Source organism: Sipha flava, unplaced genomic scaffold, assembly GCF_003268045.1.
Source record: "Sipha flava isolate LNK unplaced genomic scaffold, YSA_version1 217_pilon_pilon, whole genome shotgun sequence".
NCBI lineage: Eukaryota > Metazoa > Arthropoda > Insecta > Hemiptera > Aphididae > Sipha > Sipha flava.
Window position 1 is genome coordinate 942644 of NW_020272843.1, and position 22052 is coordinate 964695.

Here is a 22052-nt window from a genome sequence, read left to right on the forward strand (position 1 = left end):
GAGAGGGTTGTGTGTTTCTGTTATATAGGGACTTTTGGCCGAATAAACATTGAACCAGTCCTTTAAAGGTTTTACCTATTTAATTTTTCAATAGGTTATTATTGGGTTAAGCTTCTATTATTTAAATTGTGTTGTCTGTGCGCAGATCGGAAGAATCGTTATTTATTGGGTTTTTTTTTACATATTAGTAGTGTACATCAATACGGTTCATTTTTGATATAATATATAATCGAATGATGCGCATCATTACAATAATTAAAATAACTCAAAATATGAGAATAATTTTTAAATAGATTTTTCTACATCTCTATACAGATTATTTCGATCTTCGCTCAGATTTAGTTCTCAAATATAATGGTTCATCAATACTTTCAGATTCATATAAATAACTAAAACACGACGGTCCTAGTGATCTACACAAAGTTAGATCTCATAAGTATATTCAGAATGCTATCAGTAAAGTTTCAATATTTATCATTTTTTAAGTATACCTATACCGATACATACTAAATTAAAATGATATTTTTCTGTGATCAAACTTCGCCTGTAGGAGATTTAGTGATAATTAGTTCAGAGGAATTGTATTTCTAAAAAAACACTAAATATGCAAGAACTTATGCATTTAAAAACCCTATATATGCACTAAAATTATGCTCTCACATTTTTTTTAATATGATTTAAATAAAAATATATATAAATCATTTAAATTTTATGTAACATTAAATCGTTATTCACCTTCTACTATGTCACAATAATTACAGTATAGGACTTTACCAGCGGCGGATTGGCTAAAAATTTCGGGCCGGGAAATTACTGTATGACCGGCCCACTATCCAATAATAATAATTTTCCATAAAAGTATCGTTTATTTATAGATTTAATGCTCGTAGAACTGTTTACATCACGTTTACAGAACTAAGACTAGATGATTAAAATATTAAATTATTAACGAAAAACGATTAACAAAAATTAGTACAATGAAATTTGTTGGAATCGTAGAATTTCTATCGGAAATTATATGATGTAGACTCAAGTGCGTCAAGGGGGGGGACGAACCTATTTTAACTCAATAGTTACTAATATAATACAAATAATGAATAAGTAGATACAATATATTATATAATAAAATCGGTTATTCGTTTATATTTAGCAAATCGATCTAACTCACTATCTACATTTTTATGAATGTTTCTGTGCACATGCATTAATGTCAGTCCTGTCAATCTATTTTGCCCCATTTGGTTCCTTAAATAAGTTTTTAATCTAAAAAGCATGAAGTAAAAACAAGCAATTATGTGAAAGTTAAACTAATATCTATCATTATTAAACATCATTCAAATACAGCAAATATTCTTTTAAAAACTTGAATAATTATTAAAAGTAAAGATTTATCATATTATTACTCTATGGAATATCTATAGTTCATGGTATCCATTATACACTTTATAGCCAGTACCATGGTAACAGTTTTCTATCTATAATCGTAATCAGTACTATTATATTTCATAATGTATTATGCAATTTTTTTCATTAATATTATTAAAATTTTTATCACTGCTCATTATTATTTTGTTAAAAAAAAGGGTTTAACAAATTTTTGAAAATTGCTTAATTGCTATGAGGGAGCAACTACCCCTTCCACCCCTTAGGGACGCACTTGTCTAGATTATGTGTTTACTGTTTATAAATAAAATTAATCTATTCAGCTATCCTCAAGAAATATTCCTAAGAACAATATTCGTCTGCGTGCAGTCAACGGTTGACCATTTACCTAACCATATTAACCATATTATGTAATCAACATTTAAAATTATTTTTAATTCAACAATATTTTGGTCATATTTTAGATGAAATAAATACATCAGCGAAAAAGAATTGATAAAATGATAAATTATTTGAAATATACATCGAAAAGTTTTAAATGGAATTAATTATGACCTTAAAACAAAAAACTCGAAGTATGCTTTTATATGTAAAATACTAGCTTTGTGAAAACATGAAATGTATTAATTTCGTACTCTGCTATTTTTGTGATTGTGCAAAACAAATATGCAAATGCTACAAGTCCTCTGCCCTAGTGATAATCCTCTTCTATTTTATAAGATCAGTTTTCTCAGATAAATTATTTTTCCAATATTAATAAAATTAAATTAAATTTCAGCATTCTGAAAGTAAAAGCAATTAATTCTCTATAATTTGATAAAATAAATAAATTTTAAATTTACGACTTAGCAATTTGATGGATGGTCTAATCCACTTTAATGCATGTATTCATAATATTTCTCATCTACAGTATATCAAATTCAAAAGTAATTTTTTAATTTTTATTAAATATTTGAAATATGACATACTTATCATTTTTACATATTATAAGACTATAACTTTTTTAACTTCAAATATTATGGACATTATAATAATTATTAGTACACAGTATTGTGTTTGAATGCTGGCATATTAAATTCCTTTTTTACATAATATATTTCAATAGCATGCATTCATATAGAAAATCAATATCACTTTTTAAATATGATGTTTTATTAATGATTTTCGATGTAAAAAAACATTAATTTATCCGTAAGTAACACTTTGCCAGCCATTTTCAAAGCATATCTTTTTAACTGCTTAGAACTTTGAAGAACCATCGATTTTTCTAAATACGTTACAGTTTAAGAATCTTTCCTGTCTCTTTATAAACCGTTTCTTTTGCGGCGGGTTGTAATGCGCGCACTTGGCCGACGAGCGACGCGAGTGGTCAGAACCACTACACGAGTTGCAGACCATTTTTTCGTAAACTCTAACATCACCGGTCACTACCTATCGCTTTTATACATGTCCGTGGTAAAAATAATAAAATTATTTCACTGTGATATAAAAAAATGAATATAAATAATGTCGACTTTCAGAACTAAACGTGTTAAATAGTATCATTGATTATAAATATATAATATAGTATTTAGTATATATATATATTAATTACGGCATAAGAAATCTTAAACCATGATATTATTATTTTAATCACCTAGAGAGCGTTGTATGCTGCTGTGATTTGAGCTTCACATTTTTATAGACGTTCTGCAACCATATTATCTTTAGCCGTGTATTATTGTTAATCTCCGCTGTAAAACATTTGAGGTTATGTTTATGTTACCCGAAAAAAATGATTTAAGTCATAGTATAGAATAATAATACGATATGTACCTATAACCCGACAGTGAATTAGCACTTTTTTTAAAAATAGTGTTTCTGAGGATTATCGTTTTTTCGTTGTTCGTACACGAATATTAACTTGTGAATATTTATTGGTATACACCGTTTCGTAAACGACTATTAAAAATGGTAATGTATCGATTTATTTTGATGGTGTAATATTACAATTTTCTGCCATAAATAACTCATTACCTCATAAGTTTTCATTTTTTAGAAATTTTCTGTTTCTTAGCAAGATTTTTTATTTATTAGTCGAACACAATAGCGAGTAGACTGACTTAAGCTCTAGGTTAACATTTTTTATGTTTGTTGTTTATTTAAATTAACTGCCTCGCAGGCAGTTCAATATTCTACCATATATATTTTATACATTAAATCATAATTTCTCAAATGTATTAAATTTCTTTAAATCTAATTATTAAACCTTGTTAAAATCAAATTATACCTATTTATTAATCTCATTATTTAAACGCAAACTTATTGGGTATGCATTGTTAATATGTTAATACCAAAAGCATAAATTATTCTAAATACTTTTTAATAAAAACTATTCATGTACTTGCTGTCTTATTAGTATTATTATGTATTCCAATTTAATTATTTTTATTATTACTAATATTTTAAGAGCATCATACCACATATTTTGTATTTTATTTAAATTGATATGTTCTGTTTTAACTGCTGATTGACATCTAAATGTCATCCTAAGTGTCTTATAACCTTTATTACTAATACCTATATATTATGCTAATAAATTATTAGCATAATATATAGATATTAGATATTGACTTAAAACTTATTGACTTAAGTATACTTGTAGAAAAACCCAACAGTAACTTTTTCAAATGCATTAAGTTTTTTCAATAATTGTTATAGTTCTGTGATTAATAATCATATTTTATTATGTATGCTTACAGAGTATTATGGATTATAATGGTGGTGCTTTAATTGGCATGAAAGGCAAAGATTGCGTTGCTATTGCTACTGACAAACGATTTGGTATTCAAGCTCAAACAGTGTCCCTCGATTTCACTGTATGTTTATTTTCATACTTTTTTAAAAATTTATGTATATATATATATTAATTATTATTTTGACTTTGAATTACAGAAAGTATATAAAATAAACGCTCATACATTTATGGGATTCCCTGGTCTAGCTACTGATATATTTACTGTATATGAAAAAATCATGTTTAGAAAAAGGTTATACGAATTAAAAGAAAATCGTAAAATATCTCCTAAGGCTCTAGCATCACTAGTTTCCAACTTGTTGTACGAAAGCAGGTAAATTATATTTTCATAATTTAAATAGCTAAATGTTTAAAATCACTATTTTATTATTATTTGCATATGACAATTTTAAAATTTCTAATAGTATACTTAAACAAAATTTAATTTTGTATCTATCCTGTATTTTTCAATAATTTCATTGTGTTTTTAATGTTTTAAGTTTTACTTGTATTGAAATAAATATTTCTTGTAAAATGTACTGATTATAATTAAATACCAATTTTATATAAAAAAACAACATTTTTTACCACTAGAATTTTATTAATTTGATTATATTTTTGAATTCACAGGTTTTCACCATTTTTTGTTGAACCAATGATTGTTGCTTTAGATGAAGAAACATTGGAACCATATATGTGCGACATGGATTTAATTGGTTGTGTTAATAAATCTGACAACTTTGTGGTTGGAGGTACTAGTTCAAGTCAGTTGTATGGTCTCTGTGAGGCACTTTGGGAACCTGACATGGAAGAAGACCAGTTGTTTGAAACAATTTCACAAGCTTTAATTAGTGCATGCAATCGTGATGCTATTTCTGGTTGGGGTGGAAAGGTGTATATTATGTGAGTACTATATAAATTATTGAAATAAACTAAATTTTTCGTCACATTTTTATTTTAAAAAAATCGTGAAGACTTCATTTACAATGCTACCCACTCTTTCAGCTAAATTTACTGTTGTTACTTTCTAGCATTCAAATATCTTGATGTATATTTAAACAGTTTATGTTACATTTTATTTCAGTAAAAAAGACAAGGTAATTGTACGCGATATCAAAATGAGAATGGATTAGATGTCAACCACAGTCATTTGAATTCCATGTAAACAGAAAATTAATGTTTTTTTTCATATATAATATATAATACAATTGTTTTTTTATATATAAAAATCATAAATTAAATGAAAACTCAATATATTATCAAATAAAAATAATTTTTTTGTAATTTTGTTGTATTTATATTTTTTGTTTATTATTATATTTTAAACTTATGCAAATATCTTTTCTTCGCGTCTCTTTTTGGGCATCATTACAGTGCCAGGTTTGTGTTGTGCTTCTGGATGATTAGCCAACTCTGGAGGACATGTCGATACCGGACTAGCCTGAATGACTTGTTTGAGATCATAAAATAATGGTGAATCGTCTTTTGTTAAAAATGAAATTGCCACTCCAGTCTTTCCGGCACGACCAGTACGTCCAATACGATGAGTATAATCTAGAAAAAAAAACATAAAAACATTAAAACACAAAAAAAAAAGCAACTATTTTATAAGGAAATTATTTTCTATGTTAGTGTCTTTATAATTGTTATGAATATATTATAACAAAAATTGAACAAAGGATTCTATTAATTAAATTACCTTCAATAGATTTAGCCATATCATAATTGATAACCATAGATACATCTTTAATATCAATACCACGACCAACAACATCAGTAGCAACCAAAATATCTTTTTGACCACCTTTAAGACTTGCCAGAGCAAATTCTCTCTGTTCTTGTCCTTTACCGCCATGAAGTGTACAAGCATTGTACTGAAATAGAAATTTTATTATATTATCAGTGCATAAAATATTGAAAATTAATTATACTCACCCCAAGTTTTTCCAGACCCTTGGCCAGTACATCAGCACCTTTCTTTTGGTTGACAAATATAATAATTGGTGGTTCAACTTTTCTACTGAGGATTTCAACAAGTCTTTTACGCTTATCATTTTCACTCATCATGTGCACTATTTGTTCTGTTCGTTCTACAGGTTTACCTATAGATCCAATGTAAACTACTGCAGGACGACGTAAATATGTTCGAGCCAAACGTTCTACAGCTGGAGGCATAGTAGCCGTGAACATAACAGTCTAATAAATCAGTTATGATGATAAGTAATCAAAAATATTTAACCATCGAGTTTATACTTACTTGTCTATATTTTTTCTTTGAATAATAATTTGCTAATAATTTAGATTCGTCTTCAGCATCCTCATTATCTGGCTTCAAATTTGTTACAGGCATATATTCTAAGATTTTTTGAACATCTGGTTCAAAACCCATATCAATCATACGGTCAGCTTCATCCAACACTATGTAGGTACACTGATTTAAAACTAAATACCTGTTTTCCAAAACATCAATCAAACGACCTGGTGTTGCGATAACGATCTATCCAAAAAATTTTGAATTATTTAAAATATAATTTAAAATTATTTTTTTAAATAATTACTTCACATCCTAATCGTAATCTGAATCCTTGTTCTTCTCTGGATAAACCTCCAACAACAACAACAGTTCTTATACCCAATGGTTGACCAAACTTTAATGTTTCTTCTTCTATCTGTTGAGCCAATTCACGAGTCGGTGCCAATATAATTGAATAAGGACCCTAAAATTCAATAATTTTTAATCAAATTATTCAATAACCTTCTATTTTATTATAAAAATCAGTGATTTTGAACTGGGGAGTCGTCAACAATTTTTTTAAGGGTCACATTATGTGAAAAAAAATTATTTCAAATCAACAACAGCAAAAGAGTTATTAAATTAAAAAATATTAAAATTTACATCATTTTTATTGTTTTTTTTTTCTATTAATTTATGCTAATCGACTTTATTATAAAAGGATCGTTAGACATATTGGTAACATTATAGGTGGTCGCAAACTCAAAAAGGTTGAGAACCGTTGATATAAATAATATCTCTACTTGATCAACATCTTCCATCCGTTCCATTTTAGGTAAAGACTGGATCCATTCAATAAGAGGAATAAGATAAGCCAATGTTTTTCCAGAACCAGTTTCGGCAACACCAATGATATCACGATTCTAAAAATAAAAACATAATTATATGTGTTAATAGATTTTATAATAAAACAGTTTACTTGAAAACCAATTGGAATTGCTTGTCGTTGAATAGGTGTTGGATCCTTATAGCCAACTTTTTCGATAATTTCCATGATTTCACTTTTAATTGTAGATTCTTTCCACTTACGAATAGGTTCAGGAATTTTACCCCCTTAAATATAAAATTAAATAATCAACAAAAAAAAAAGGACAATCTTAATTATTCATTTCTTAAATTACCTTTAATAGTTATATTATAATCTTCTCTAAATATTCTCCAATCTCTTTCAGTCATTTCATCCAATTCTTTTTCTGACCAATGTCTATCATCCCATTTCTGTTTATCTTCTTTCCTTTTAACTTTTTTTAACCTTACCTTTTCTTGCTCTTTTTCAGCTTCAGTTCTACGTTTTTCCATGAGTTCACCATAGAATTTTGATTGATCTTTCTTTTGAGCTTTAATATCAATACCAGCCACATTACCACGACCAAAAAACTGTACTTGGTGACGCTCCTTATATAAAGCATTATAATCAATGGATGTATCTTCAGATGCATCCCAATCAAAAACAAATTTTCTATCATTCAATCGTCTAACACGTCTTTTTTTTTTCGTTAATCCCAAATAACGTTCTCGTATAGCTTCTTGTTCTTTTTCTTTGTCTTTAAACTGTTCCTTGTCTTCTGGTTCTTCTTTTTTTTCTTTTTTACGTTCTCGTTCTCGACGGTCATGTTCTCTATCCCTATCTCGATCCCGATCCCTGTCTCTATGGTGATCTCTATCACGCTCACTTTAAAAAAATATATAAATATTTATGTATAATATTGTAACTAATAACATCAAGTTGTTTAAACAAATAAAGGTGAAGTAACCTACCGATCGTCTCTATGACTACTGCCATGCCCTCCATCTGCTTGGTGCAAGAATTCTAAACGCTTCTTACGTTCCTCTTCTTGCTTTTTTTTAACTCCTTCAACTTCTTCTTGTCTCTTTCGCAGAGCTTCAGCTGCTCGTTGTTCTTTGGTCAAAAACACTGGCTATAATCAAAATATAAAAACATTAATATACCTTGAAGCACACACAAATAACCCTACATTTACTTTGCTCCTAGCCAATTCTTCGGCTTTTTTTTTGGCCAACAGTTCCTCCAGTGATAGAGGTTCCTTTTTTTCCGTTTTCGAGGTTGTAGACGATGTCGTACTGGACGACGAGTTTTTATTTTTTTCCATTATCCTGATAAATTGGTACACTTACCTGGCTAGACCAATATCTGTGCCACAAATAAATTATTCAAAAACATTATCAAGAAAATAAAACAAATAACACTGACACGATGATGATTATTTTGACAACAGCGAGCAGCCGCGTCGCATGTTCAAATATTCGTGTTGATAATTTTAATAATTTTTATCTATGTTGTTTTGTGAGCATCACGATTTACAAACATAAGATAAGGGGATTATACTTCATGGAAGACAACACTATACGAACTCCATGTATTTGATAATACAGTAGAAATCGGTTATAACGAGTTTCAAGGGCCAACTAGTTTTTCTCGTTATATGCGGTTAGAACGAACATTCATCGAAACCGATTAAAAGCGGAAATACAAAAATAAAAACGACTTTTTTATTTTAGATAAAAAATTTTATTTGAGATTAATTTATACATGCACATACATACATTATTTATATATTTATTATTAATTATTATAATTGGAGATTTAATACATACATAATTATAAAACACTTTAATTGATTTAATTTTTATTTAATTTCTTAAAATAATCTTTGATCGAACTTTGCTTCGTGTTAGAGTTGATCGATGTTTCTAATAAAGACAACGCTTTTCTTTCAGCATCTGTACCTTCATATTTTGTGTAATAAAATCTTTCTAGTGTCCTCAATGCAGCACGAGCTTCGGATATTGACGGCACAGTTCCAAACTCATCATCAAGCTCATCAATATCAGTATCATTATCTAGCTCAACTTGTTGGCTGGCTATGACATTGTCGACTATATCTTCATCTGTTTGAATTTCTGACGTTATTAGGTCGTCATCAATCTGTAAGTAGTCCTCGTCGATGTTATTAATCAATCCACTGTCTGCTTGTAGCTGTGTAGTATCGGTCGTAACGTCACAAAAACTTGCATGCCGAAAACATTAGCAATCCCCGTCGATTTTACATTACGCCAAGCTTTATCCAGCATTATTATGGCATCCAAAACAGTTACTTTTGATTCTATTTGATTTTCAATATCCTCAATCATTTTCAGTACCAACTGATTCCGGTAATGAACTTTAATGTTCCTTATAACGCCCTGGTCCATCGATTGAAGTACAGCAGTAGTGTTGGCGGGCAAAAATACGAGTTTAATAAATTTCAAATGCTGCAATGATGGGTGTGCTGGACAGTTGTCCACCAACAGTAGAATTTTTTTTTTCTTACGGCGTAATTCATCATCCCAATAATTTAGAGTATTTTCAAAAATTGCTGAGGTCATCCAAGCTTTGGTGTTATTTTCATAAAATACGGGAAGTGATGAAACTCTTTTAAAACACCTAGGAATTTTCGATTTTCCAATAACAAGGAGTTTTCTTTTATTAGTTCCGGTCATGTTGGCTGCCACTAAAACTGTTATTCTGTCTTTAGATAATTTTCCACCCGAGCATTTTTCCCCCTTGAGGCAAAGAGTTTTATCAGGAGTTAATTTGAAAAAAAGGCCCGCTTCATCGACATTATAAATGTCATCATCACAGTAACCTGCTCGAAGGGACGGCCAAACGTTAGCCAACCAGTTAGAGCAGATATCAGTATTAACTGCAGATGACTCACCTGAGATCTTGCCGAAATCAATGTTGTGCCGCTGTCGGAAACGCTGAATCCAAGATGCAGAGCATTTGAAATTTTCTATTTTCATTTTTTCAGCCAGTTGGTCAATTTTTGTTTGCAAAATAGGACCACTTATAGGCATACTCAATGACCGTTGTTGTTTGAACCATACTAGTGCAGCTTCTTCAAGGTCCTTATGCTGTGCAGTGCGCAATCGTTTTGCATTAAGTGACGTTGTTTGAAACATATTTTTTAACTTACCTCGGTTCTTCCATATGGTCGAAATTGTCGACGAACAGGTGCCGAATTCTTTTGTAATTACGCTGTTTTTCTCACCATTTTCTAAACGCCCGATTATACCGATTTTTTCGTCCAACGTAAACTGACGACGCGACATAGTAAAACGTCTACACACAACTGACGCTATTTGTAATTTTATTAACTTTAAAACACCAGAATTTGTTAGAATAATGTTTATTATTAATAAGTAATCCATATCTACACAACTAAAGATAATATGTCAATGATTAATCGACCTAAATACGAAAATTGTTCGTATCTTACAGGTACTTGTTCGTAGTAACCGGAAGGTCGTTAGTCAAGTTAGCTTTATTTTACTCGTTATAGCCGATAACTCGTAATAACCATACTCGTTATGAACGTATATTTTAACATACAATCATATGCGCTCGTTCCGGGACCTAACGTTTTGCTCGTTGTAAGCAGTATCTCGTTCTAAGCGATGCTCGTTATAGTGATTTCTACTGTATATTCATGATACGTATGTATTTTTTCACACTGGATGTCATGTATTCATTACATGGAGTTATTTATTACTAGTAATTCAACTTAAATAAAATTCAAATAAACCAAAAATAATAAACCATTTATAAATTAAGTAAATGATTAGAAATAATATCAATCAATTTTAAATAATTAATACTGCATTTAATTTTATAAAGTTTAAATTCAAATTCATAAATAATTAATACTATTTTTGTTTTGTTTTGCACATTAATGTTCTGTTGTGTCAACTAAACTACTTTTAATTTTAACAACTTTCTATTACATGGTTGTGTACTGGAGGTAAGGAAATATGAAATAGATATTTATTTTTCGTAATAATTTGTTTTCAAACCTCAATATCTTTTTTTAAACAATCATTTGAAGTATCTAAAATAAAAAATATTAAAATGTTTTAATAATTTTATATTTAATTTAATATAAATATAAATTTAGTCATTCAATGCTACGTTATTGTACATAATTATATATTTACATTATTGGCGAATTTTAAGTCAGTATGAATTAAAGAAATAAATAGATTATTTTTTATTATAGTTATATTTTTAAAATGCAATAAACTTTTATTTAATAAATAAATTTAATATTAATAGTTAGAAATCTAGTAAATTATAAGATGACAATAATTAATAAAAAATATTCTTAAAATTACTTGAAAAAATATATATTTAAGCATTTACTGAAATACTTTTTAAAAATAATTTGTAATTTCAACTACAAACAATAATTACCATTATATTTTGTTGTTTTGCTTTTTACAAATCCGTAACATAATATATTAATTTGTTTAAGAAATAGCTCAAAATTTTCTGTCTCCCCAATTATTTTTGTATTGCGGATCACTGCATTAATTGATTAGTTGATTTTAAATTATAAAAAAAGTCACTGCCACTCATGATGAATACAAGACAATGGTTAAATAGGTTTCCTCACTCATATAAGTAAACCATACTAAAGTGATTTGAAAAAAGATTTTTTTTGTCAATTTATTAGGAAAATATAAAATACCAGTTTTGCAACAATTCTTTATTTAATTTTTTGTATTTGGATATTTTTCATAGTACAATGGAAGTAGTACAGTACTATACTTTTATAAAGTACTTATTATATTTAACAGTTTTGGAATACTACATTTTATGTCCTATTATAAATTGTCTGGTCTTATCTTAATAGCATTAATGAAATTGTGTAGCACAACTACAACCACAACCTACATTGTATAAAGTTGAATAATAAGTTAATTGGGTTTCAACCAACAAAAATCAAAATACGAATTGCCGCTCATATTTTAAATAACAGATATTTGCTTGATGATAACAACAAAATACTAAAGACTGTATATTGATAACAACATTGTGATACCGTAACAGTGTTTTTAACGACCATCAATGTGCAGGCACTATCTTATTGTATGTAATTTGTGCTTCCTTAATATTATGGTTAAAATATATTTGAACATTTCAGTATTAATATTCAGTAAATAGTTTAATATTATTATACGAAAATGAATTTTGATGACATGCATGTTTTGGCAAAGCGGATTGATTCTCAGATTAGATCGTTAGAAACTAAAGTATCAGATCCTATGAGTATGATGTATTCCAACATTTTTGGTCAAGGGGTCAAAGTATTGTCTATGTTGAAAGATACAATTGAAAATATTGGAAGGAACAAAGTGAGTGCTGTACATATTGATACCTTACTTGTGTCCTAATGTCAGTATTAAAAATTATTAAATTATTAAAATTAATTTTATGTATATAAGATGAGAAATGTAAAAAGTGTCTAATTTCCTCCACATTTCTTAATATCAAATTGAATGATAACATTCCAAAAAATACTCTTTAAATTATAATTGTAATTATCCTTAAAAACTCAAGTACTGACTATCTGGTAGTGCAAGCAAGCAGGCACGATCTAGAAATAAAACAAATAGGGGCTAATAAAATGAGTTACTGACATAATTTATTGCGCATGTCGATTTGTACAAAGTCTTGTATCTAATTTTTTAAATATTTTAAGTACATACGTCTGATATGGTTCTACTCCCGGTTCTATTTAATCTTTAAGGGTGAAGCCCCCTGACTGCAAGTATCATACCTTGATGACAATTATTTACATAATTACTATGGTAAGTTGGTAAAATACTAAAAAAGTAATACAAACATTTCACTGATTTTATTTAAATTTTTTAGATAATTATATAATAAAAAATTCTAATTCATGTAAAAATAACCTTTGAAATTTTACAATTTGTTACTTCCCCTTGCCCCAAACAGTAGTACTCGGTTAAAGGTCTATGTTATTATAACTCATATATTCAAGATTTGAATGATTCTTGTTTTGATTAATAATAATTCATTAGTTAAGACTTTAAATAAAAAAAATGTTGAAGAAGACACAGCTTATAAAATATAAATTTTAAAAAATTATCCAAATCGCACTTTATTGTATAATTAATAACTTTTTAACATTTCTATTTATGTATATGAATTTTTAGAAAGAAGTTGAGCATATGATTCAAGAAGAAAACTCATCGTTTGATTGTCTACTAGAAGATTTTAATACTGTTAATAGATTTAAATCTGAAGTTGAAGTGTTCTTGAATGATTGTGAAAATACATGGTCTTCTAGTTTTTCTGATTATAAACCATTCATATCATATGATAGTTCTAGTACAACAAATAAAGGTTTGAATGGGTTCAGTGATCTCAGTATTCAAGATGATATACAAATAGCAGATCAGTATCCTTTTTTACCAAGTTAATTTTAACAAGTATTATATTACTCAATAAAAATTAAGAGTACTTGTTTTATTCCCAAAATATATTGTTATGAGTAGAGCAGAGGACTTGTTGCATTTGCATATTTTTTTTTGCACAGTCACAAAAATAGCAGAGTGCAAAACAAATACATTTCATGCTTCCACAAAGCTAGTTTTGAAATTTTACTGTGCATATAAATGCAAATTTTACGTTTTTTTGGTTTTTAGGGCATATATCTTCCATTTTATACTTTTAGATGCATATTTTAAATAATTTATCATTTTATCAATATTTATCAACGTTTTTATTTATTTATTTATATAACCAAAATAACGTTGAATTTAAAATTATTTTAAATGTTGATCACAATATTAATATGGTTTTTGACTTTTCTTAGACCCATCATGCTTTTCCTAAAAACACGTCTCGAGAGTTGTCGATTAGATTGATTGTCGGATTATTAATTTTATTTATAGACAGATGTGATAATATTGTTCAACGCACAAAATATTGATTCGGGCCACGAGGACGCCTGTCGCCGACATCGGACGTATTCATATTTCAGTAATCTCTGTTTCTCGACGGTTAATAATCGACCATACGTCCTAACACGTTTTATCTACTATTTATTATAAAAAATTCCTATAGTAAGTATCAGATAAGAAAACCCATAAAATAAATCCAATTAATTAATTGTAACTTGTAAGTTGTTAAATAAAGTTGTAAATAACATTTATTCATTATAATACGTACCTACAGAAAAATTCTTATTTTTGTTCAAAAAAATTTAATTTAAAATGCGCCTTTTAAAAGTATATTTTGCATATTTAAAGGCATATTTTTAATGCATATTTTGTATATTTAAGTTCATATTTGGTGAATTTTTAGAGCTACAAGTCCTCTGCCCTAGTTATGAGATAGGTAAAACATAAATTCAAAATGTCACACTTATTGAGATTATGAACATGTTTAGATTTTTATACCTAAAGTTTAATTTTAAAATTTTTAGGAGTATTTAGACTATAATAAGCAGTATTAATTTTACAAGCATTTATTTATTTTTCTGTAAATTTATGGAATAATAAAATCGGGATCTATTTTTTCCTGCCTTCCATAAAAAATTTCATAAAAATACAATTATTATATGTTCATTTTATTTTGAATTTAAAAAGATTCAGCTTTATTAATTAAAGACTTCATCAAACTTATTTAATCTAATTTCGTATGGTACTAAATTAGATTAAATAATTTTACATTTAACTGCTTAACTATCATCCATAAAAATGAAAGAAAAAATGTATTTTAAGTTAAATATTTTCCTTATATTTATTTTTAGATCTTTAAATGATAGTCTCAACAACATCACAATGTCCTAGAATCTGAAGAGTTTTTTTTTTAAATTGTACCTTGGTCTTAATATTTAAATAATTTTAGTATTTTATAGTTTTGTAAATGCTTTTATTACAGTAGTTGCATTTATATAGTTATCTAAGTTTACTTTTTATAAAAATGTACATTTTATTATGAACCCATTAAGTCCGAATTTTTTTTTTCAAATTTGAATTTGATTTTGATAAAAAGCTTTTATCTGACGTATCTAAGAAATAATTATCTATAGTTTTTTTTTTTTTTTACTCTGTTTTTAAAATAAGTTTATCATTATCGTAATTCTAATTGACAAACATTGGTTTATTGATATTTATTTTTAAACAGTGTATACCAGTGGCTCCCAAACTTTATTTTCCGCGGTGTCTTTTTGAACCCAATTTAGCCACGGTGCTCTGGCTGTGAATAAAATTAAAGACAGAACAAAAAAAAAGTCTATTGTAACTGATTTTATTAATTTTAATAAAATTTAACTTAGTTATAAATTAATGAATTTTTAAACTTAAAAAATAGATAAGTAAAAATTATTGTAAGTATGATTATAATTATTATACAAAAATATTATAAGGTTAAAATGAGAATATCCGATTATATAATAGAAAATATTACATTATTTACTATAAAGTTTTTACGAAAACAATAAGGAAAATCAATTTTATACATTTTAAACTATTTGTTATGAACCGTAGACCACGGTGCTATTAGAAAGTGATCGTGATGTCCCTGGGGTACCGCGGTGCACAGCTTGGGAATCGCTGGTGTATACTATACAGTATATTTATATTACATTATCAATTAATTATAAATATTAAATATTACCCATTATTTTTCATTTTATTATTGTGTCACCAAAGGCATCATTTCAAATTTTGATAGGGGTGGGGCACAATTTTTGACAGGCCCATACTACCGGGGGAAATATGGAGTTTCGCTCACACGTTTTTATGTATTATATTATTATACAGCTTACATTTTTGCAAAATATAATTTTGTATTTTATAAACATTACCTAAACAAAGTTAGTTCCTAAATTAATCTAAGCTGTAAGAGGATATCTTCTATTTTTCATTTTTGAAAATACATCTATTGCATCATGTAAACTGATTTTTCCAGCAATATCACTTTCAACAGCTATAACTAACAAATCACACAGCCGATAATTTTCCTTTGTTAAGTGTAGATAGGTTTTAATTAATTTAAGGGAAGAAAAAATCGTTCATTGGAAGCAATTGTTACAAGCAAAGTTAAAAGAATATTAATAATTTTAAGAGTTTCAGTAAACGTTTTTGGAAGTTCATTTAAAATTTTAGAAATAGGAAAAAGATCAAGAATTTTATCATCTTGTTCTATATTAGAATAATTTAAGTTAATTTAAGTTTTTTGCAGATAAGAATTCAGTTTGAAGTATTAAATTATCAATTTTAAAATGACTATAATGATTAAGGAAAGACAATAAATAGGGACTTTTGAAATTAAAATAATCAGAACTGGAAGATAAAAAAATATTACAAGTAAAAATGATTTCATTGCTAGAATTGCTGAAACGATGGTTAAGTTCATTAAAAAATTAAAATATTCTTTTAAAACGCTCATGTATCTATTTATAGTTTATACCAATTGACAGTTACCAAATATTGTGGCAATAAATAATTAATAATTATAAATAAATATAAATATAAATAAATAATAAATTAATAATTTTCTTCTAGTACGCAGTATTTTCAAAATTATAAAAATACGTTTAATTTTTCATAAATAACAGCTTATGGCCAGGGCTTGATTAAGGAGTTGATCACCAGTAGGCTAGGTTTGATTTGGCGCCCCTATGAATGATCGGAGTGGTTGGAGGGTAAAACGAGGATTAAGAAAACGTAAAAACAACAGACTATTTTTGTTATTGGATTATTTAATAAACTGTATTCACTGCTAAAATGTTTCTACTTTTGAAAATTTCAAGGGGGCTCCAGACCCCTGGACCCCCCCAGTTACAGCCTTGATGTACATACATGTGGTGAAATATATACAGCCTATTTCATTATAATACAAGATATTAAAAAATATGTAAATTTTCATTAATATATTTGTTTATACAGAAAAGTTCAGAAAACTACTTTGACGAGTTTAAGAGAAAATTTAAGGAAGAATTTAACGAAGAGTGAGAAAAAGAAGGATAGTATGTCATAAATAAAATATAACACTATTTCAAACATTTATTAAACATTTTTAATTATACCAATAAATACAATATTTGAGTAATTTTATTTTTATTCACTTAAATTATTAATGATGAAAAATATATTAATAGGTAGGACTATATCCTAAATAAAATAAAAAAATAATGAACAAAATAAAAAATAAATAAATATTATAATTTAAAAAAAATATTGTTTATAAGTTAAATTCATTATTATTAAGGTTTAATAAATTAATATATAAATTTTATTTTTTGTAATTGAATGAACATCTTTAATTTCATAGTTCATTACAACACATATACCAAGCAAACTTCCAATAACCCAGTCCATAGATTATAAATTATGTAAGATCTTGGAACTCACCTGTGAAATTTATATAATTTCAGAAACAATTTAATTCTAAAAGTTAGTAGAATTACTTTTCATAACTTCAGTATATTAATTTACTTTAACTATTTTTTTAACTTTATAATATGAAGATTAAATTTAAAAAAAATATATTTCATGATTTAAATAAAAGTAAATAAATTATAAAAAAAACTATTTGAGAGAATCAAAATTTAAATTACAGAAGTACTATTTGATAAGATAACATCAACATATTCAATAAATGAATCAATAATAACAAAATGTTAAATGAGTAGGTTGCATTTGGTTTAATTTAGACCCAATATTTAACTTATGTTAAGTAAAAATTAATCCAGTGCATTCATAAAAAATATTGGAAGATTTATTTTAATCAAATTATTAATTAGTAGCTGGACTAATGGGATCTTTTGCATCAGACTTTGTATGTCGTTTCTGTAAAGCAGCAGTTAAGTCTTGTCTTAATAGTTCTTTATTTTCATCATCAGCATTTAACAGCACAACACTTCGCAAACCATTCATTATGTCACATGTTTTTCCAAAATAAACTTCATTTAAAGTATTACGCATTTTATTTTCCATGTCTTCAACCATACGTCCAATGTTAGCAATATGAGGGGAAGAATCTGACACTGGACTATCCATTTCTGTTTGTCGTGTCAAACTACCTGCTAAACTCATACTACCTGATACGGCTTTATTAGTTTGTAACCACAACATAACAGTTGATGTTAATTTATAATGTGCATTACGTCCAGTAGATTTTTCTTGCACTTCAACAACATGTATGGAATCCCAAGTACCCCGTACTTTCTTAGATCCATCTCCAACTTTTTTTATTAGTATTACTCCTAAACAAAAAATAAATACTTAAAATATTTAAAAGTATGGCAATCAATTCAAAAATCTATAACTACGAATTTTAATTTCAAAAATAAACAATACAACAATTTTTAATATTATTTAACTTTTTAAACTTCATAAATTTACATGATAAAAATAGATATATTCAATTAACACTTGTTGACAATTTTAATATGGGAAATTATCACATAAATATTGATATCTTAAAAAAATTAGCTCTATATATATACCATATGGTATATTATACAATAATAAACAATAACATCATCAATTATAAATTTACAACCTATTAAAAATTATAATAACTTAATAAATAACCACAAATAAAGGTCATGTCATACATAAAAACCGAACTTAAAGTGTATACATCTAGATGTATATACTGATCAATCGCAGCAAAATAGATAGAAAATAATTAACATTTCATGAATTGTAAATAATTGTAAACAAGTATAAATGAATTATATTATAAAAAGCTGTAATTATAAGTACTGAACAAATTTAAGATTTTAATTTCTTTAGAAAAAAATTAAGAACATAATTTTTTCATTTTTTAATATTTATAATTATTATCTAACCTATATGTTTTAATAGTTAATTTATGATTTACTAACAAACTTTGAAAACTATAAAAATTATGTTTATATATAGTTATATAATATAAATACGGTTTTCAAAATGTTGCTATTTATCTCAAAAAAATTCTAAAACTATTTTTTTTTGTTGCTTAAATTATCAGGAAGTATATATCATATCTATGCATTACATATAATGTCAAAATAATTTACTTTATCAGTAGCATATTAACTATAAGGGCAGTAATAATTCATCGATAAAGATTTTATGACATTATAATTCATTAATAATTTGTGATTATGAAATGTAATAATATAAAATTAATAATAAATTGTTATTACCAGCAAAACCTTGATCTAAATCCCATAAATAAACAGAAGATACTCCACCTTCGAAATACATTTCTCTATATTGATCAAAAGCCATATTAGCATCTATCTCAATTTTACGTAATTTCTCAGTTGGCACAGCACCATCTTCCAGAGGTGGAAAGTATGTATTACTCCAAGGGGATCTAGGTAAAAGTGAAAATAGTTTGTTAATTATATCAAAAAATATTGTATTACAAGCAGCTTTACCTATATGAATCTCCATCTCTATTATAATCACAGAGTAAAAAATCTTTACCCACTTGCTTATCTCTTATAATTTTTAATGGCTGGTCAACAGACGATAATAAATCTTCGCATAAACTTGGAACTAGGTCAATGAGATCACTCAAATGCTTTTCAATTTTTTGAGGTGGTAAACGCCTCATAAGATCTAGCGCACAATCCATCTGGATATCAGACTAAAAGAACAAAGTAAATTTAAATGTCAAAAGTGTATAACACAAAACAGTAATGGTATGACTGAGTTATGAGCATCTATAATATCCATACTGTAGAAATTATAAGGCCCGTAATATATGAAAAAAAATTAGAAATATAAATGTTTTTACTTACCATTTTTTAATCGCTATAAAAATCCACGAATGAGAATAAGGTCGATCGAATTATAGTACAAAATTAATTAATACTGTAAACGTTTAATAATACAAAATTGAAAATTATTTGCTTATCAACTTTGGTTTTTTATCGGTATTTGAATTTCCAGACTTCTAGCAGTGTGGCCAATAATGCCATAAAACAGGCCAGACAAAATAATGAGATCCTTTGGTAAATAATCCCATTACGTACTATGTATTGTCGTGTATTTTTAATCTATGATACTAAGTACCAGGTGCGTACCAAGGAATTTTTTATTGGGGGGGGGGTTCCAAAATTTTTATTTTATCTGATAATGGGAAAATAAAATACACTATATATCAGAAGTTCCCAAACTTCTTATAGTACGACTCATTTTGGAAATAATTTCAATTTTGACGACCCAAAATAATATTATTGACCTTTTTTTTTTTGCAGTTTTCATAATTTTAAATCGAAGAAAAGTATTATATTTATAAAAAAAAGTGTATACTATGTAATTTAATTAGTAAGTATATAAATTTAATGTGAAGGATGTAATTGTTTCCTATTTTTCATAACTGCATTGATATCCACTTTTTATTTTGATTGCAAAGAACTTGTTGTAAGCTCATCATCAATTAATTTTCTTTTTTTAACCGCTGACTCAGATATTATCTCTGTTTCTTTAGTTTTTGCAGAACTTTGAGTCATTGACTTTTTATTTAACCATTTGTCCATAGTCACTGTACAAAAGTACAAAAAAAAAAAAAACGAATGTATTGGTTATTTAAAAAATAGTAAGATTTAAACTGCGTGCATGTATCATACTTAATGTATCGTTTGTTAATGAAAATAATCAATTTATTTGAACGTCAAACAGGTACTAATTTGTTTCAAATATATTGCTATATTTTTTATAATCATTAATCCGTTTGCGTTGTGTTTACACAGTCGAGCATAAGCATAAAAAGCAATATTATTATTTCTATTGGTCACAGTAAATTTGTAATTGTCACAAACACAGATAACAGTTAATAATAAAACTAACTAAATAATTATACATCAACTATAAGTAAAAGAAACACATGAAAAATATATCGTGATCCACTAAAAATATAATCGCAACCCACTGTTTGGGAACCTCTGCAATATACTACTATTCTATTTACTATTAAATCGTTAATTATGTAGAAATTTCAATGTTGAAGAGGCGGACCCGAAACCCCCCCCTTGGGTAAGCCCTTGCTAGGTACTTTGAGATATACGAAAGATATAACAACTAGGGTTGCGCAAAAAACGATAATGGTTCGATGTATCGATACATACAGTTTTATAGGGATCTATAAATCGATTAATATTATAATTTATAATTAGCATGGCTTAAAGTAGGGGGGGATGCAAGGGGACTCGGTCCCTCTATCACTCACAGTCATAGGCGCAACTAGGGTAAAAAATCTGGGGGGGGGGGGCTACAGCCCTCCTACTAAAACTTAAAATAACCTATAGATTACTCCTAGGTAATCTTATATACCATGTTAAAATATTTTATATTCTGAGCCAAATTGGATTTACTGTAATGTGTCTTTTTTTGTATAAGACACTATTGTGAGTTTAGTATGCTGTATGTGGTATGAAATTGAATATTTATTGGGGGGGGCTAAATCTTAGTCCGGTGGGGATAAGCACCCGCCCCTAGCCCCACTCCCCTAATTGCGCTTATGCTTATAAAACGTCCCCTTTAAAATTTCTCTGAAAAGTTTATTGAAACGCTCAACTGTTTGTTAAAAATAATTTACAGAATAAGACAGTAGAAAAATTGGCTATGCATTTTTGTTAAACAATGTTCTACGTATGTACCGGTGAACATGTTTGCAATGAAAACAGTGTAGACAAAATGCATTAGAGTATTGTCTTGAGATTGATTGAATGAAATTAACTTGATTTCGAACAAAACGATAAATCATTATTGATTAGTAACCTA

General features: G+C 27.4%; 5 protein-coding genes across 6 annotated transcripts; 2 read left to right on the plus strand and 3 right to left on the minus strand.

Moving 5' to 3' along the window:
• Window positions 1-3134: 3134 nt before the first annotated feature.
• LOC112683022 (proteasome subunit beta type-3) lies at window positions 3135-5382 on the plus strand. Its single transcript, XM_025553860.1, has 5 exons — window positions 3135-3336; window positions 4125-4241; window positions 4318-4493; window positions 4790-5062; window positions 5244-5382. Exons 1-5 carry the CDS (start codon window positions 3334-3336, stop codon window positions 5290-5292), a joined length of 618 nt encoding a protein of 205 aa, XP_025409645.1. The 5' UTR covers window positions 3135-3333; the 3' UTR covers window positions 5293-5382.
• A 41-nt stretch (window positions 5383-5423) lies between these two features.
• Window positions 5424-8733, minus strand: LOC112683023 (probable ATP-dependent RNA helicase DDX23). The gene is made up of 10 exons (XM_025553861.1): window positions 8435-8733; window positions 8211-8371; window positions 7574-8124; window positions 7372-7505; window positions 7196-7315; window positions 6718-6876; window positions 6417-6656; window positions 6095-6355; window positions 5859-6033; window positions 5424-5713 (listed from the first exon to the last, which is right to left on the minus strand). Exons 1-10 carry the CDS (start codon window positions 8561-8563, stop codon window positions 5487-5489), a joined length of 2157 nt encoding a protein of 718 aa, XP_025409646.1. The 5' UTR covers window positions 8564-8733; the 3' UTR covers window positions 5424-5486.
• Window positions 8734-9058: 325 nt separating this feature from the next.
• On the minus strand, window positions 9059-11042 carry LOC112683034 (tigger transposable element-derived protein 4-like). Its single transcript, XM_025553877.1, has one exon. The coding sequence runs from the start codon at window positions 10662-10664 to the stop codon at window positions 9429-9431; it is 1236 nt and encodes a 411-aa protein (XP_025409662.1). The 5' UTR covers window positions 10665-11042; the 3' UTR covers window positions 9059-9428.
• Window positions 11043-12069: 1027 nt separating this feature from the next.
• On the plus strand, window positions 12070-17328 carry LOC112683035. 2 transcript variants are annotated; one of them, XM_025553878.1, is made up of 3 exons: window positions 12070-12647; window positions 13473-13717; window positions 17217-17328. In XM_025553878.1, the coding sequence occupies exons 1-3, from the start codon at window positions 12477-12479 to the stop codon at window positions 17305-17307; spliced, it is 507 nt and encodes a 168-aa protein (XP_025409663.1). In that variant the 5' UTR covers window positions 12070-12476; the 3' UTR covers window positions 17308-17328. The 2 variants fall into 2 exon arrangements, with proteins under 2 accessions (XP_025409663.1, XP_025409665.1); XM_025553880.1 differs by lacking the exon at window positions 17217-17328 and adding an exon at window positions 15074-15572 and having other exon boundaries at window positions 12477-12647.
• A 538-nt stretch (window positions 17329-17866) lies between these two features.
• LOC112683007 (F-actin-capping protein subunit beta) lies at window positions 17867-20188 on the minus strand. Its single transcript, XM_025553834.1, has 4 exons — window positions 20069-20188; window positions 19703-19914; window positions 19466-19638; window positions 17867-18535 (listed from the first exon to the last, which is right to left on the minus strand). The coding sequence occupies exons 1-4, from the start codon at window positions 20069-20071 to the stop codon at window positions 18066-18068; spliced, it is 858 nt and encodes a 285-aa protein (XP_025409619.1). The 5' UTR covers window positions 20072-20188; the 3' UTR covers window positions 17867-18065.
• Between the last annotated feature and the right edge of the window lie 1864 nt (window positions 20189-22052).

Excerpts from the sequence above, each read along its gene's own strand:
- LOC112683022 (XM_025553860.1), top strand. Across the intron at positions 4,494-4,789 it reads AACTTGTTGTACGAAAGCAG|GTTTTCACCATTTTTTGTTG; the intron begins GTAAATTATATT and ends TTGAATTCACAG. Across the intron at positions 5,063-5,243 it reads GGTGGAAAGGTGTATATTAT|TAAAAAAGACAAGGTAATTG; the intron begins GTGAGTACTATA and ends ATTTTATTTCAG.
- LOC112683035 (XM_025553878.1), top strand. The coding sequence starts at position 12,477 with ATGAATTTTGATGACATGCATGTTTTGGCAAAGCGGATTGATTCTCAG. Across the intron at positions 12,648-13,472 it reads AAAATATTGGAAGGAACAAA|AAAGAAGTTGAGCATATGAT; the intron begins GTGAGTGCTGTA and ends ATGAATTTTTAG. Across the intron at positions 13,718-17,216 it reads GATATACAAATAGCAGATCA|AAAAGTTCAGAAAACTACTT; the intron begins GTATCCTTTTTT and ends TTGTTTATACAG.
- LOC112683034 (XM_025553877.1), bottom strand. The coding sequence starts at position 10,664 with ATGGATTACTTATTAATAATAAACATTATTCTAACAAATTCTGGTGTT.
- LOC112683023 (XM_025553861.1), bottom strand. The coding sequence starts at position 8,563 with ATGGAAAAAAATAAAAACTCGTCGTCCAGTACGACATCGTCTACAACC. Across the intron at positions 7,506-7,573 it reads TTATAATATAACTATTAAAG|GGGGTAAAATTCCTGAACCT; the intron begins GTAATTTAAGAA and ends TTTATATTTAAG. Across the intron at positions 6,877-7,195 it reads GGATGGAAGATGTTGATCAA|GGTCCTTATTCAATTATATT; the intron begins GTAGAGATATTA and ends ATTGAATTTTAG.
- LOC112683007 (XM_025553834.1), bottom strand. Across the intron at positions 19,639-19,702 it reads AGAGATGGAGATTCATATAG|ATCCCCTTGGAGTAATACAT; the intron begins GTAAAGCTGCTT and ends ACTTTTACCTAG. Across the intron at positions 18,536-19,465 it reads TTTAGATCAAGGTTTTGCTG|GAGTAATACTAATAAAAAAA; the intron begins GTAATAACAATT and ends TTTTTTGTTTAG.